The sequence below is a fragment of the Leptosomus discolor genome, chromosome 3, assembly GCF_034619465.1.
Source record: "Leptosomus discolor isolate bLepDis1 chromosome 3, bLepDis1.hap2, whole genome shotgun sequence".
Taxonomy (NCBI): Eukaryota; Metazoa; Chordata; class Aves; order Leptosomiformes; family Leptosomidae; genus Leptosomus; species Leptosomus discolor.
The window spans coordinates 78,677,373-78,694,112 of NC_141393.1; the positions used below are offsets into that span (position 1 = coordinate 78,677,373).

General features: G+C 39.0%; 1 protein-coding gene across 1 annotated transcript in view; it reads left to right on the top strand.

Moving 5' to 3' along the window:
• Window positions 1–16,740, top strand: part of DPYD (dihydropyrimidine dehydrogenase) — a 344,208-nt gene that overhangs the window by 140,035 nt on the left and 187,433 nt on the right. The window contains exons 9-11 of the mRNA XM_086463055.1: window positions 8,865–8,972; window positions 13,197–13,366; window positions 15,024–15,234. Of these exons, the coding sequence (XP_086319181.1) occupies window positions 8,865–8,972; window positions 13,197–13,366; window positions 15,024–15,234 (489 nt within the window). The remainder of the gene's footprint in view (window positions 1–8,864; window positions 8,973–13,196; window positions 13,367–15,023; window positions 15,235–16,740) is intronic.

A 16,740-nucleotide genomic window follows, 5' to 3' on the forward strand; every position in this document is an offset into this window, starting at 1 on the left:
CCACTTCAGCTCTGTTGTAAGCAGACTGGAGCAAGCTCTTCCTGGCTGGAATGGTACATTCTTATATTAGAGATGGATTTGACTGAGACTACTAAATGCATTTTTGCTGGTGACCTTTTCAGATTTGTCGCCAGTATAATAAATGTTACTGAGATGACATAAGAAAGGTTTGCAGCAATATTCCACTTTATTTTTTACAGCAGATGTTTCCTCAGTTGTTCTGTATTACAATTTACAGAACTCTTATGTTCTACAAATCAAGATTCATGGCAAACTGTTTCAGTGCTTTAAGTCCTGCAATAAACAATAACAGGCAGAACAGAACCAGAGGGAAGGTAAGCAGACTTCTGCATTCATCCTTCTCTATGATTAGGTTTACTTCATAGTAATCTTCACATTTCAGCAAGTCCTTTCACAGGGACTACCATCTAACTTCCTAGCATCCTCGGTTTGACTATTGCTTCAAATGTGTGCAACATTAAGTACCAGTTTCCAACCTGGAAGAAAGGCTAGAATCACTGTCTGTTCCTTAATTTAGGAAGCTGTATATCTTTGTCCAACCTAGTGTGACTTCTTCTAGTGTGTCTTTTAAAGAATTATGTTTTAAAAACACTTAGTTATACTGTATGCTTCAGTTCTGAGGTACGCATTTTAAAAGAGATTTTTTAGAGGATAAAGGCTCAGGTCAAACTGGGAGTTGAAAATCTTTGTGGTGCTTAATTGAATGCCCAGATATTGAGAATTGCAAAATCACCACATAATTTCTCCAGATCTTTGTTTAATCATCTTGAAACACTGATAATTTTCACTAAAATACATTACCTTAGTCATACTTGAGTGTTACCCCAATAATATTTGAAGTGCAGGTCCCATATGTGGACTGCAATAAAATTATGAAGAGTAATTAAGACTAGAGGTAGGTTGTGGAGTGTGGGCTAAAGCCTTGAGAAATACTAGACTGATTATGATTTAACCAAATTAGAGGTGGACATTGTATTTGATGGGGCTAATGAGTTATGGTTCACCTTTGAACATTTTCATCAACATTAGATGTCAATCTAACCTGATCATGGGATCGCTAAATGTTGTGAGGACAGACCACAAGGCTGCAGTGTTTTGTAATCCAAGCTCAGACATACATCACTGATTGCGTGGCCGTAATCCTAGTTTCCATCACTTACATGAATCAATTCAAGCCTCTGCCTGTGATTCCCACTTGCCGTTTCTGATGCCCAGCTCTTGTGAATTTTTGGCTACATCTGAACTGGGATTGGACAACTGGCTTCAAAGAGAAATTGGATTATAAGAACAAATTTAGTTCTGGCTGATCTGACTACTTCATTCCCGATATTTAAACACTGTTTACAAGAGCTCAGATCCTTGTCTCTGTGACTAATTTAGCAACAAAGTAAGGTGTGGGACCTATAGACTGCATTGCTTCCAGGTTCAGCCACTTATTCAGATGATTTTAAAAGGCAGTATGGTATGGACATAGCTGTTCAACTTAGAATGCACTACAGCAATTGTTTATGGCTCTCGTTGATAGATGTGAAGGGTGTTCTTTCACATATGCTGTAGGCAGTGTTCATTCTAACTTGAGGGTAAGAAAAGGCTAACCCAAGTGACATGTAGTTCTTTTACTTTTTTCCCCCTTTTCTTTTGCTATGAACGAGGCCTTTAGCCGTTATTAGGGAATTACTCCTACAAACCTGGCAAGTGTACCTATTCCAAAGTAAAGAAATCATTAATAAAAAACAGTAAAAAGGAGCAGTTATATTACAAAATAAATCTACCAGGCTTACAAAGAAAACAAATTTGAAGGAGCCACCTGCTGTGGAGATGAGGCAGTAATCTCAACAGCAGGAAATAACGGAGAGAGGAAGAAAATACAAAAGCATAGACATTAAAAAAGTAATTAAAACACTTATCTCCATTGACATACATAGCAAACAAAAAAAAACCCAACCACCTAGAAAACATACTCTATTGAACCTCACAACAGGAAGTAACAAAGCTGCCACCATAAAAAAAATCTCCAGCAAAACGAGAGAGATCCTTTAAAACTACAAGCCTCAAAAGTATTTACTAATGTGTTAATCACTAATGCACTGACCTTGAGAGAAGCTGAGCATCTGCAGAGTATTTGCAAATTTACTGGGTATTTAGTCTTTTAGAATCAAACCTTTAAAAATACGAAGTAACTCTTTGGATACCAATGACTTTCTGTTCCATTTCTGATGCAAGTCGTGGCACGAATTGTGACGGTGCATTTAATATAATCAGCTATGTGGCACAGCTTAGGTACCATATTTGGATAATGCATTTCAGTGTGGTTCATATCTAAATTGTTGTGTAGCATCGATCCATATACAGCAATGTTATCAATATTGATATGAATGCATGTGACTTCTTTTAAACAAATAGGGAGAGCATATGCCTCTACATACAAATAGTTTTTGTCCAGTCTAGGGAAAACTGTAAATTTGACAGTTATGAGAATTTACTGTTTCAATGTTATCCTTCAAGAAAATACTTTAATGTACTTAACACTCATGGTCCAATTTATACGATTCATGGATTGCATGACATAAAATAAAACTGCTTTAAGTACATAATTTTTATCTGCATTTCCCCAGACCACAAACTAGACTTGTTGAAGAAGAACAGAGCATTCAGAAATACTAAAGATGATTATGCACTTGGAATTCACGTTATATTCTTTCTTCTCTGCCATGCACCTTTGTAGTCACACTCTGACCATACGGTACCTGTAGGTGCAAGTCTCTTGGCACATGTGAAATGCTATCAGAAGTGTTACATCTGAAATATTTTTAGATGGTAACACAAGGGGCAAGTTGGAACACTCGGTGCATAAAAGGGCGGGGAGATAGGACAAGATGGGTACTTCTCTGTTAATTCAAAAGGACCCTTTCAGAAGGGAAATGGTGGATTTAGAAATTTACCTTTAGAGGGCAATTATCTTAACTCTGTGTGCACATCTTTTTAAGGAAATAAAAAACGCATAGAAACAAATATTGTTAACAAAAATAACTTATCAGACCGTGTCAGTTCCTCTCTAAAATTTGTATCAGTGTCTGTCCATCAGCCTTCCATGGCTCCTTCGCCTGGGGCACATGAGTGGGCACGACTCGCTATTCCTATTCCTCAAGCTGGCCAAAGGTGAGGTGTTGCTGGTGCCGAACCTGCAGTGCCTCGTTACTGGGCTGTGTTCAAGTGTTTTATGCTGAATAGCAGGCTGGGTCTCAGCTTCTCTGGGCTTAGCCTCTCAGGTATTATTTCAGGAGACTTGTGTTGCCAGCAGAGCAGGTACACAGCTAATCGTATTTTTCTTCTGCCCACATCCAGATTCTAATGAAATTCATGCATTTTTCTCCCTCATTCTTAGTAGCTTCTGACAGTCATGGATTTCCACCTGGTCCTAGGATCACCTGGGCCCCCTTTCCTCAGCAGATCCCTCTTGTGGAGGCTGGGAGGAGCAGAACAAGAACTTTCCCTGTAAATGTGCTTTTTCAAAATATTGTTTATCTCTGAAATATAGGCAGGTTTTCATGGATATGGAAAAAAAGTGGAAAGACCACCTTACCCTCTACATTTCTACCAACTGTTCCATATTTGTATGATACGAGAACTTACTTTTTTTTTTAAAGAAAAGTCTCATAAATGGGTAAATGGGGTTTGATGGGAGTTTTGGTTTGTTAGTTTTAAAAAGTAGAAGAAAGGATGTGCATAGTCAGTGAATCCAATGTTCTTTGTTTTCTTTTGAATTCAGTTTGGATAAATTTATAAATGTAATGTCATTTTGAAACTAAATTGAAAGATTCTTTATAAAAATGCCAAAATAGTGTGTCCTGACTTTTAAAAAATAGTTCTTTGTATATGCAAACATGGATTGCATTCACCAGCCTGAATTTACATTTTTGCCTGGAAGTAAGGGGTTAATAAAAACAATTCATCCAGTTCTCATCTTCTGCCAGGACAGCAACAGCCAAGAACGCAAAGAGAGGGACCATTGCTTGAAAGATGCTAGCTCTTCATTTGTTTACGTTTCAGCTTAAGTTTTTCCAAAATGTGGTATTGTCACAACTCAAAATGAAGCAAACCAAGATTTTCAGTGTTTGATGTGAGGAAAACCTGAAAATGCTCTAGTAAGTTTTGTCCCTGTAGGCTACTATATATTTACACTTCAACTTCAGCTACATTTTTTTTTTTGGTCTGGAGATTTGTTTTCCATCAGCTGCCAGTGAAAACTACATTTGACCCTTACCAAGGACGAGGGTTTATTTTGTATGTCAGTTATTAAGACTGGCTGAGAAGTTCATTTGAAACTGCAAATCTGCCCAAACATGTCACATTTAAGTAATCCAAACAATGAGTTCAGGTTCAGAAGGCATTCCTGTTTCTGGGGAGAGGGGATTTGATCAAAACAGGAGAGAGAGATACACTGTGCCTCTACTCCTGCTGTAGTTTTCCTTTCCAGCCCAGGCTAATAGTTACAGTAATAGCAGCAGTATTTATTTCCTTTTCAGACTTAGCTGATTGACGTGTTGACATGCCTTGATTTATTTGGTGCAGCAACCAAGTGGACTAGGTGCATTTCTCTCCATGCCAATCGCTGTGTATGCATCACTGTTGAATATTGCCTTGTGTATCTGACAAATTGACTCTAATTGTTTGGTGATTAATATTTCATCTGGACTAGGGAATTGTGAGAGGATTTAAATTCTGTCTCTTTAAATGCAGGCAATGGACTTAGCACCACCAGTTAAGAAAATTAACATGCATCAGTATTGTGAGAACAAAGAGTACAAGATCTCAGTAGGAAGCAGATGTTGTTTTTTCTAATATATACATGCATGTATATGTTTAATGTATATATAAAGGATATAAAAATGGGAGGTTAAAGTGTGTGTTTTCCAAAGCCACTGTTATAGTGGCTAACGACTTTGGAAAGTATATGATACGTCAGATGCAGGAGAGAAACTGATGCTGAGGTATAGCCCACCGGAGAAGGGGTTGTGCGCATCAGATGAAGAAAAAGAAGGAAGGAGGGCTTCGTACTAAGAGAGTGATGCTTACTGAGGCGTAGCTGGAGCATCTGGAGATGAAAGGCAGGGCCTAGCAAACCAGAGGGTCAGGAACAGAGATGGATTGAGCACTGGAACAGGCTGCCCAGGGAGGCTGTGGAGTCTCCTTCCCTGGGGATGGTCAAAACCCGCCTGGACACGGTCCTGTGCGACCTGCTCTGGGTGAACCTGCTTTAGCGGGGGGTTGGACTAGGTGATCTCCAGAGGTCCCTTCCAACCCCTACCGTTCTGTGATTCTGTAAATTGCTTTCTACACTGTAGCTGACCCAGATTGGGACTGTCTAGATTAGCTTTTGCAAAGCTGAACCAGATCTGTCATGCAAGCTGTTATTTTCATGATGTTTCTGCTTCCTGTATTCTTAGTAAATGCTGTTTACCACAGCCCGTGAGACTTCATTGTGTGGTCTGGATATCAGTTGCTTCAGAAGCTTGTTCCCTGGCATCAGCAGGAAAGGAGACTGGGGCTTCAGGAAGTCCAGGGCTTTAGCTGCAGAAGGTGGGGGGCCAGGCATAGCCCTCTACTTGTGTATGGGTGCGCGGAGCCCCTCTGAACACCACCAGTGGAATTATCTTTCTAGGCTGCCTCCTCTTGGTTGGTCTTCAGTGCAGGTGAAGAGAATAATTTTTACTGCTAGATTTTGATACAGGTTATTTAAAGAGAGGAGACTTAGCGCAGTGAAAGATTGTTTCAGGACAACAAATACCAAGTAATAAGTAAAAAGCCTTTTAGACAGCTTGCAGGTGCATTTGGAGAGCAGAGAACTGACTACCGTTAGCTTCAGCTTAAAACCTAGGGGAAAGACCTCATGTTTTTCTAAGCATTTTTTTCTTGGGTGGCTCCTGGCTATTTTGTACTAGTGTGTGAATTCCCTTTTGCTAAAAGATCTCTCTGATTTATCTTCAAAGGGTATTTCTCTTGGTTCATTATTTTGACCTAAATTGTGTCTTTCATAGACGACTAAGGTTTTTTAAATTTTATTTCTTCTCTAAAAACGTTTGCTCAAAACTACATTTTTCCTCTACAGTTGTTTTTGTTTGTTTGTTTTTGTTGTTTTTTTTTTTTGTCAAATGTTCTCTCTCCTGAGATGCTGTTGGCTATTTATCAATATTTGATCTGTCTGTAAAGCATACTTCTGTGGGGTGGCAGTTTATTATGAAATGTTGTCTGTCTAAAGTGGGTCTCATAAGTTCTTGATCTCTTTCTCTGGCTGCCTCTTTCTTCGCTAGCCTAGTGGCTTTAAGAAGTACTTAATCTCTCTAACAAAATTAAATGCAATCATTATAATAGTAAATACTGAACAGGAAAAGGAGATACACCAGAATCCAGTACAACTTCTAACAGATGCTTAGCAAAGGTCTTGAAACTGTGACAGGTGTTTATAAATATAAGAGAAAAATCCCCTGCATTTCCTTCAAATGTAGATATTGCAAAATTGTTTTTCATGGAGTTTTCAGCAAATTGAAAATAGTAAAATAAATAGCAGAAAATGCCATGTATATTGACTACCACTTAGGCTTTTTTTTTGGTCATATCAGCCAGGCTAAACATTATTGAATCCAATGCATTCTTAATCCAACTCCTTTGATTTCAGTGACACTGAATGAGTGATGAACCTGAACCATGAACATTGCAATGTTCATTTAATTCTAGTCTTTCTCAGCCTATGAGAGCTAAATTACTGATGCTGTTAGAGGTGAAATCATTTTCATTAGGAGATGATAAAAGCAGCAAAAATAAATGGAAACAATATTTGCGAAGGTTTCTCCTTCCTTTTGAATGGGGATAGAAAGGAACTTATCTTTAATACAGGCTGCACATCTCAAATGACAAGACTGTTTCTCCCAAGAGTAAACTGAGGCCTCTGAGCTGTTTTACAGATACCTCAATAGAAATAGTTGCATTACTCTGTCCTCTGCCTGTGGGCAGTCACTGAGAGCTTTTTCCGATAGTCTTCTTGCCATAGATGATTTTGCAATACATATGTAGAGGAAAACCTATGTGGTTTTAAAAACTTCTTTAATGCATTTTACGTACTGTACTTTCAATAGCACTAAGTGTTTCTGGCAGCCTATTAAGATATCCATTATTCCTTCTTAATTAGCTGGTATTCCAGCCTACCCAGGAAGTACAGCATTCAAAGGTCCTGAAGTTCAGTACATGCTAGTATTTTCTAACCTTATTTTTCTCAATATCCAACTATAGATCAGCAGTGTTTTGAAAGTCAGGTGTTCAGCAACTGAGTGATGATTTTTTTTTTTTTATAAACAGAAATCAAGAAAGTGCTCAATAACATGAGGTTTTTGAAATGCAAAAATTTCTGGATTTTTTCCCTTTGTAGCTTGTAAGCCTTTCGAATTCACTGAGAGCATTTTTCCATTTTCTTCACTGAAACTGTTAAAACAAAATATACTTTTTTTTCCCCCCTTGTATTATAGTAACTTCATTCTGGGATCTAGAGGTTTAAGAAACTTCCCTCATATCAGGTGACTCATGAAAAATTCCTAACCTTTCTTATGACTGGGTCCTGATCTTATGCTGTAATGAGACAGATTTTTGCTACTTCAATAATATAAAAAGGCCCTAAGCCTTCCCTACTTGGAACAGCACTCCTCAAACTGCAATCCTGCTTTATTGATGACACTAGCATGGTGTTACTGGGGTTTTCCAGACCAGTATGTCTCAAAGTGGAGAAAGATTAGCCTGCTGCCATCCGTGCCTGAGAATGCAGGGAGCACAGATTGCTTTGCCTGCTCCCATTCTGCCTGCTTGCTCCGAGGAGTCCTTGGTTCTAGTGTGTTTTCTTAGAAAAACTGTTGACATTTACTTCATTTCAGTATGTAATTACTAATTAGCATACTTTGATAATATTATGGGGGTTTAGATGTAAATATGAAAGTCAAGACCCTGATAGATCGTTGCACTTGCATGAAAAAATATTTTAACTTCTGTGTCTGCTAGGCTGGGGTTTTGTGCTGTCCAAATGTTAATGCAGCAACAAGAAGATATTCTTTGATAATTGGAAGATACTTTTTGCTGTTTTGTTTTAATTGAAAGGTATTTGTTGCTGTTACTGGTTGTGAAGTGTATCCCTGTTTGTATCCTATGGTTTCTGTATAAATAAGTGCTATTAATAACTATAAATAAATGTCAGACAATAAGGACTTCAGGGTTGTGAGAAAACAATCAAGAATGGGAAAAAAAATTGATGGCATACAAATACTTGCAAATAAGACAGATCTACAGCATTGCCATTTGTCCTCCTCTCTTCATCAGTTAAGCTGTTTGTTATTACCTCATTTGTATTATCTGCGGGCTAGCTGTATTGAAAAATGCCTCAAAGCAAATGGAACAAAACCATTTCACAGCGGTAAGAGTTACATGCATGTGCAGGTAAAGCAATACAATAAAAGCTGACAAGAGTCTTCACTTCCCCAGTAGCTTCCCTGCTTTTGCAACCTCTATGTCCTGTTCTCTGTAACCCTTTCCTCTGCATTTGTTTTGATATGAGTTATATGAGTATATGTTATCCAACAACCTTATTTTCAAGTGCCAGTACTATTAAAAGATCACCAGTTATGTAAGCTAAAGACTACAAACATGGAACTACAGTCATTTGTGATGTTCTTTTAAAACATCTGAGAGTTTGTAAAAGTTCTTGTAATAAGGATGTTTTTGAGAACATGTATGTAATGTGAAATATATTTTGGTCATTGAAATGTCCCTTGAAGTTCTGATATGACTGAAAATATCTGTTTTAGGTTTGCCAGAACCAAACAGAGATAGTATTTTCCAAGGACTGAGAATGGATCAAGGATTCTACACATCTAAAGACTTCCTACCTTTGGTAGCAATGGCAAGTAAACCAGGTGTGTGATATTATGTTTTTGTTGCAATTGTGTAAGTCGTTAGCAGTTATTGATATATCGAAAAGGAAACCTGGTTATGCAGCAACGCATTCAAAGCACCTCCTAATGAACAGGTCTGGGGCAAGGTTTTCTGTTGGTGAGTTGCAGCCTCAGGAGTGTGATCAGGAAAGTCAGTCCTAGAGACTGTAAAGCAAACACTCATATATAAAAATATAAGCACATGGCAAAAAATTACCTCTAATATTTTTTTTTTAATTATTTTCAAATGATGTTGTAAAGATTCTCGTTTTTATAAACCGTCTTGATATAAATAGCATATGTAAGATGGTCTTGAAAGGCAGGTCAAGCATTTGACACTGTGCTGCATGACATCCTTGTCTATAAATTGGAGACATATGAATTTGACACTTGGTGGATCAGGAATTGGCTGGATGGTCATACCCAAAGAGTCATGGTCAAGGGCTCGATGTCTGAGTGGAGACCAGTGACGAGTGGTGTTCCTCAAGGATCGGTACTGGGACCAGTACTGTTTAACATCTTTGTCGGTGACACAGACAGCGGGATCGAGTGCACCCTCAGCAAGTTTGCCGATGACACCAAGCTGTGTGGTGCGGTGGACACTCTGGAGGGACGGGAGGCCATCCTGAGGGACCCTGATAGCCTGGGGAGGTGGGCCCGTGCAAACATCATGAAGTTCAACAACACCAAGTGCAAGGTCCTGCACCTGGGTCAGGGCAATCCCAAGCACAGATACAGGCTGGGGATCCACAGATGAGTGGATCGAGAGCAGCCCTGGGGAGAAGGGCTTGGGGTGTTGGTGGATGAAAAACTGAACGTGAGCCAGCGATGTGCGCTCACAGCCCAGAAAGCCAATCGCATCCTGGGCTGCATCAAGAGAAGCGTGGCCAGCAGGTTGAGGGAGGGGATTCTGCCCCTCTACTCTGCTCTGGTGAGACCCCACCTGCAGGGCTGTGTGCAGCTCTGGGGCCCCAGCACAAGACGGACATGGACCTGCTCGAGTGGGTCCAGAGGAGGATCATGAAGATGCTTAGGGGGCTGGAGCACCTCCCCTATGAGGACGGGCTGAGAGAGTTTGGGGGGAGACCTTGCAGCAGCCTTCTAGTGCTTAAAGGGGGCCTACAGGAAAGATGGGGAGTGACTCTTGATCGGGGGTGTAGTGATAGGACAAGGGGTAACAGTTTCAAACTGAAAGAGGGGAGATTTAGATTAGATATTAGGAAGAAGTTCTTCACTGCGAGGGAGGTGAGACACTGGCACAGGTTGCCCAGAGAAGCTGTGGCTGTCCCCTCCCTGGCAGTGTTCAAGGCCAGGCTGGATGGGGCTGGGAGCAACCTGGTCTAGTGGAAGGTGCCCCTGGCCATGGTAGGAGGGTTGAAACTGGGTGGGTTTTAAGGTCCCTTCCAACCCATCCATTCGGTGATTCTAATGTGTTGCCAACCCATATAAGCAGCTGCTTTGTATGTTGTTGATAGATGATTTTTCTTGATACCAAGTCATTTGCTGCATGTTTTACAAGCACATTTAAGGGAGCATTAGTTCCTTATCCGAACAACTTACAGTCTAAGACTCAGAGGAACAGTAATATGCCAGGAGTTAGTAAGACAACGCTCAGTTCATGGGCACCAAATGCAGTCTAGTTTGATGCTTTTACATCTTTGAGTATGAGATGGCTGCATTTGCTCCCCAAGGAGTATAGCTGCTTTCAGTGGCCCTGAATGTGAAATCATAAGCCCCGGATGGACGTATGAGATGGGGCTCATGATTTTTATACCACATTCCCTCATGGTCTAGATTCCCCAATGTGTTGATAAAAAAGAAATTCCATGTACAGTTTTCTGGGCATATACTTAGAGCAGTGCGTGACCTTGTACATATGACCACATATTTAACCACACACATAGACTTTTTTTATCTACAAACTGATTTTCTTGTGAGCATTCAGAAACTTCTTTTAGCATCATAAAGGGTTGCCTTCTTATTTAGTAGACTTTCCATAAACAATGTGTTGAAGAATATATCTTCTGTGGCAAAGTATTTTGCATATAAAAGTAAAGTTTATTACCCCATTTTATTTAGGAATGGAAATTCTGCATCCCATCTGTCCCATCTCTCTGCTGTTTTGATCAAATGCTTATTTCTGTCTGTTTTCTTGAGCTCAGAGTGAGCTCAAATGGATTGGGAGAAAAGGATGGTAGGTTGTTTTTTTTTTATGAGAGAGATCTTTAACAAAGAAACAGATTGAGAATCTGCACTGCAAAATGTTTGTAGATTAACAAAGGAAAAATAAATCCTGCAAAACAATCCCCTCTTGTAATAATTTGACTAATAATACTTTATTGAATCTGTATGGACACGTAGCACTTGCATACTGTAAGTCTCCTGCCTGTATGAGGATCTATATACTGTGATCGGCATCTTTTGAAATGTTGCAAAGTAGCACTCTTGATTTGCTAGGATATGTAATGATTTTTTCTTTTTATATTAAGTCTACAATGAAAAAAATGGTGAACTTTGAAGAGCTAACCTTTTCTGACTGACAGTAATAGATAGCTCTTTGGTGTTGTCTGTTAAATTAACGTGTTCTCTTTTACTTAATTTTCCTAGTGTCTGTCTGTAGCTGTAGCCACCTCTTGCTCTCTAAAGCATGGAATTTTAAAATAAAATATACACATCTTATATCCTGCTCTACCCTCTTTTTTTTACTGTGACAGTTCTCTAAATAATAGACATAATAGGCTTATTCACAGTAAAATACATATTCTGCCTGCTTATTAAGTTCTGAATACCGCATGTGAATACACTTTCCTCCAAAAGGGGTTCCCCTTGCAAATGCATAGACGTGAATTTACCTTGGGAGTGGTCTTGTTACCAAGAGCGAAGTGGGCTGCTGTGACTGATCCGTTCCAGGCTAGTCCCATAATGGCACTCTGAGATGCAGTTCCCCTGCTGCACTTGTGCTTTTGCCACTGCTCAGTGTACAATTTTTGAGAAGGATTAAGTTTGTTAAAAATAAATGAGAAAAGTTTAGAGATAATTTTAGAATAAGAAGCTTATTAAGTACATAGTAAATGCTATGCCATATACATGGGCGGGTGGGGAAATGATAGCATTTGCCATACATTAAACAATTTACAAATGGAGAGGGAATATGTGTATTAGGTTGTTGTTTCTCCCTCCATTTATAGGTCTAAATTAAAAGCATTGTTTCCTTGAATGACGCTTGAGTTTCTTTACAATTTGCATGTGAAAATGTGCTGCTACTGTAGAGGTTACTTAAGTCACAGTGCAATGATTAAATGGCCAGCTTAGTGCCTCCTGACTGAAATTATCACAAGCTTATTGAGAACGTAGCCTTATATTGTTTATGGCATTATTTTAAAAGTTGCAGTGATTTGCCTAATCCACAGTTGTGTTTAAACTTGTGATAAAGTGCAGCCTCATACAAGGAACACACATAGTTCAGTTTTACTTGAGTATTTCTTGTATAATTGAATCATCAGCTACAAGCTGCAGATGACAAACACGTAACATTGTCATTCTCTCCGTGTAACTTTTTTCAGATCATTTGTGGAAAGTCACTGCAGATTAAATGTTTTCTCCCAGTGGAAGATCTAGGAATTACTGTATTGACAATATTCTTTCTGCCTCATGTTCAGCTGCCGTAGAGAATAGCCTCTGAGAGCCATGTCATAGCCAGAACAGTGTCAGTGCCTTGTAGAAAACTGACTGAGGGGACTAACTCTGAGAAACTATTACACAAAACTATCAACAACTGGTCATCTTTTGAAAATACCAAATATTATTCTTTATAATTTAAAGGTTAAAAGGTGGGTTTTTTTTTTTTAAACTGAGAGAATATTGAATCTGATAAGTGAGAAACTTACATTTTGAGTAAAAAGATCTTGCAATGCTAATTTCAACCTGACAGCACCCACAATCCTACAAACGTGTTGTCATTTGAATTCTTTCCAGATAGAAAGGTGCAGCTGCTTAGAGTACTGACTATGAAATTATGTATATGAGCATATCTTAAAAACGGGAATAAAACTGTCTTTCAGTGAAGCAGAATAATTTGATAGTGACACTCCATGCTTGGTAACTGTAAGATGCAATTTTACACTGCTTTGAGTACAAGTACCTTTTGAGCTGTCATGCAGAAATGGTTTCTCTACTTGAAAATGGGGTTTTCCTTTCATCTTTCAGGGATGTGTGCCTGTCACTCTCCATTGCCATCAATACATGGAACTGTGATTGTACTTGGGGCAGGAGATACTGCTTTTGACTGTGCAACGTCTGCTTTACGCTGTGGGGCTCGTCGCGTGTTTGTGGTCTTCAGGAAGGGATTCACTAATATCAGGGCCGTCCCAGAAGAGGTAAAATTGAATAACAGCATTTATGAGAAGGAGTATTGGTTGTTATTTTTACAGGGCCTGAAAGTGTGCTATACATACTTAAGACATCTACTAAAGGTTTTGTTTATAAAAATACTCTTAAAATGTATAAATGTTTATTAAGGATCTGATGCTGACTTTATATAGTCTCTGTAGAGATAATTTTCCTCTGTTGTACCTGTTTCCTGTAAAGTCAGAGATGCATTTGCATACGGGGGTAGAATTTCTTGTAAATTAGAAAATACATTAAAATTTTTAGTCTTGGAAGCACCTCAGAAGTCAAACAGCCATTTGAGTATTGTAGGTGACTCTTCAGGTCATGGTTAGATCCTAGAATGATACCTTCTGGCTGCTGTCTTAATGAATCTCGGTGATCCTGACGTTGCCTTGGGAGCCTATAAAATCTTGTAAGAAAATTACTTACAGTGATTCCGGCTTTGAATCACTGCCAATGGCAATAGAGCAATGCCATTCATCACAGATTTCAGAGTTCAATTTGATTTTTAGTTTGGCTTTGCACTTTGGCATTTATCAGGACATCTGCACATTCTGAACTTGACTCTGCTTCCTCGATGTATCTGTACCACAAGAGGTTCTTTTCAAATTAGATTTTCTTGTTTTGGTGGTCTTTTTCCATTATCATTCATTTGGTACATATTTTACAGTTTTGCATACTTGAGGATATCAAGACACCTAATGCATATTTATAATGAGATTTATGGTAGTTTGGTCATCTATTTCAAGAAGGTGGGCACCTCAGAGATCTTACAGAAGGGGAATGGAGGTGCAAAAAAAAAGTAATAGAGGGTCTCTGGATGCATAATTTACTTCTGTTGCACTTCATTTAAGAATTCTAGACACAACGAGATTACTGAAGCCATTGCACAGACAGATTCATGTACTATTCAGATTCTTACTAATCGAGAATCAGCTGTCACTCTGAACCAAAATCTTTGTTAGCAGCCTGGGTAAATTCCTAAAAGTTGTCAATGTTTGTACTCATCTGATCATGCAGTGGCCCTGAAAAAAAGTAAAATAAATGTAGCTTCAGCTAGTAACGGCCATGCTAGAATGGTGTCAGGTTGGATATTACATGTTCAAAAAAGTTGTCATGTAAACATAGACAATCAAATCCTGAAGACTTTGCTAAGACAAAATGCTGTTTGACTTCAGCGGTTTTACCACAGCAGAGGTTCAGAAGATCTTAAGTCTGGATTGCCACTCAGGAAACTTGTTTGCACATGGTAGTCAACATTGAATAACATCTTAAAATCACAGTAAACACAAAGGCCTCATCTTAAATGACACAGTTCCATAAGGTAACTCCTTTGCCCTCAAAGGAGTTATACGTATTCAGAGTAACAGGGAGCAATATGAGAATATATTGGAAAAATATTTGCATTATGAATTTACCTAGTGCCACTGTCTAGAATGGCTTGATTAGTAGCATGGGAGGCTCTGAAGCTGGAATTAAGATGACTGTCTGTGTACTGTATACATGCGACTTCTACAGAATAATGCATGGTAGCATCTGGAGTCAAAAAATGTTTTATGTTTGGTTTGGTTTGTTTTGTTTTTTTTTTTTTCATAAAAACACAACAATGTTCAAATCACATATTTTATTGCTTCCACTCTACAGATGGAACTTGCAAAAGAAGAGAAGTGTGAATTTCTGCCTTTTCTCTCCCCTCGGAAAGTTGTACTTAGAGGTGGACAAATTGTTGCTATGGAGTTTGTTCGAACTGAACAAGACAGTGATGGAAACTGGAAAGAAGATGAGGATCAGGTTGTCCGTCTGAAAGCTGACGTGGTGATCAGTGCCTTTGGCTCCATTTTAAGCGATGATAAAGGTAACGGTGACTAACGCATTCTGTAAATGCTGACTGTTATTTCGGCTACAGCCAGTTCCTGTCCCGTGACAGTTTTGTGAGATGAGTCTTCTAGAGGTTACACAGTTTGTGACGGCTGGTCGTCTTCACAGGAATATATTTGTCCTTTAGGAATGCCTCTTAGAACAAAACTTGAGGGTCTGATAACAAAGCAGTTTTCTGTATATCGCTGTAAAGAGCGGGAACTCAGATTAGAGGTACAGTTACTCAGTGTGTATCTTGCTTTCCTCTCAATCCAAATGGGATCTCAGAGAATACTCTTGGGGATTTCTTCTGGTCTCACTAATTAACTTTAGAGAAACTCATTATACTACAACTTAAAGAGAACTGGTCTGATCTCTGAAACTTTTTTTTACCTGTTAAATTAAGCAAGAATTAAGACAGATTCATTTTTCTGGTTCAGCTGGTCTGGGTATCACTCATTTCTTGTGCATACTGTAGAGAACTATGGCTTCTTTCATATATACAGTATTTGTTAAATTCACCTGTTCTTTTCTAATTACTTAGTTGCACTTTACAAACTTTGGTCTTAAAAATTAACAATTGTGTAGCACCATAGTAAAGATACAGAAATTGGCACACGGCATTTCTGAACAAATTGTCTGGACGTAGCAGAAAGGGAGCTGAAGAAAACGAGTACCACTAAGAACACAGGAACTGAGCAGAGCTCGGACTGTTCTCCTCTGACACTAGTTTAGATTTAAAGAGTTCAGGCACATACATCAAATGTCCTCCAAAGTAAAAAACACTGACTCAGCAGAAGACAAACTGATAAAATGAATAGATCTTCAGCCTGGAGACGCTCATCAAGGTTAGCACGTTCTGAAAGCCTTAGTGATCAATGTGCCTACCTCTCCAGGGCACAGTCATGCCAGCCAATTAACCCGTGACATGTTGTCATGGTCCTTTGGGTATAAATGCTCTGACAGAGGACTTGGCAAGTGCCCCGGAGTGCACGTCACCAGAAAATTTGGTTATTAGATGCTGGTTCTGCCAGCGCAAAGGGAATTTCAAATTTTCTTAGCATAATCTAAGCAGTCTAGCAGCATTTGTGGACATACCTCAGGCATCTAAAATACATCTGCACGTCTGCATTTTCTGTATGTTTCAAATGAAGTTAAAGAAATGAGTTTTCTGACAGTAAAGTTTTCTAGAGTTATTGGTAAAATTATACAAAAAGGGTACTGACTTCACAGGAAGACAAAACATTAATTAATGAAGATAGATTGTAGGTCCCACTGAAGAATTTTAGAATATAGCTGCTAGCAGAGTTGTCTGTAATCTGAATGAGCTACTTGGTGCTTCCTGTTCACCAGCCCTATTGTATATAAAGTTAAACCATCATAGAGCCATGAGAAGAGCCTAAACTCTCTCTTACGGTAAAAACAAAGGATCAGCCTGGTTCCTTGAGGAACATGTGAAGTGGTATGGGCTAAGCTAGCAGCATGTGTCGTATTTGTTATTAAG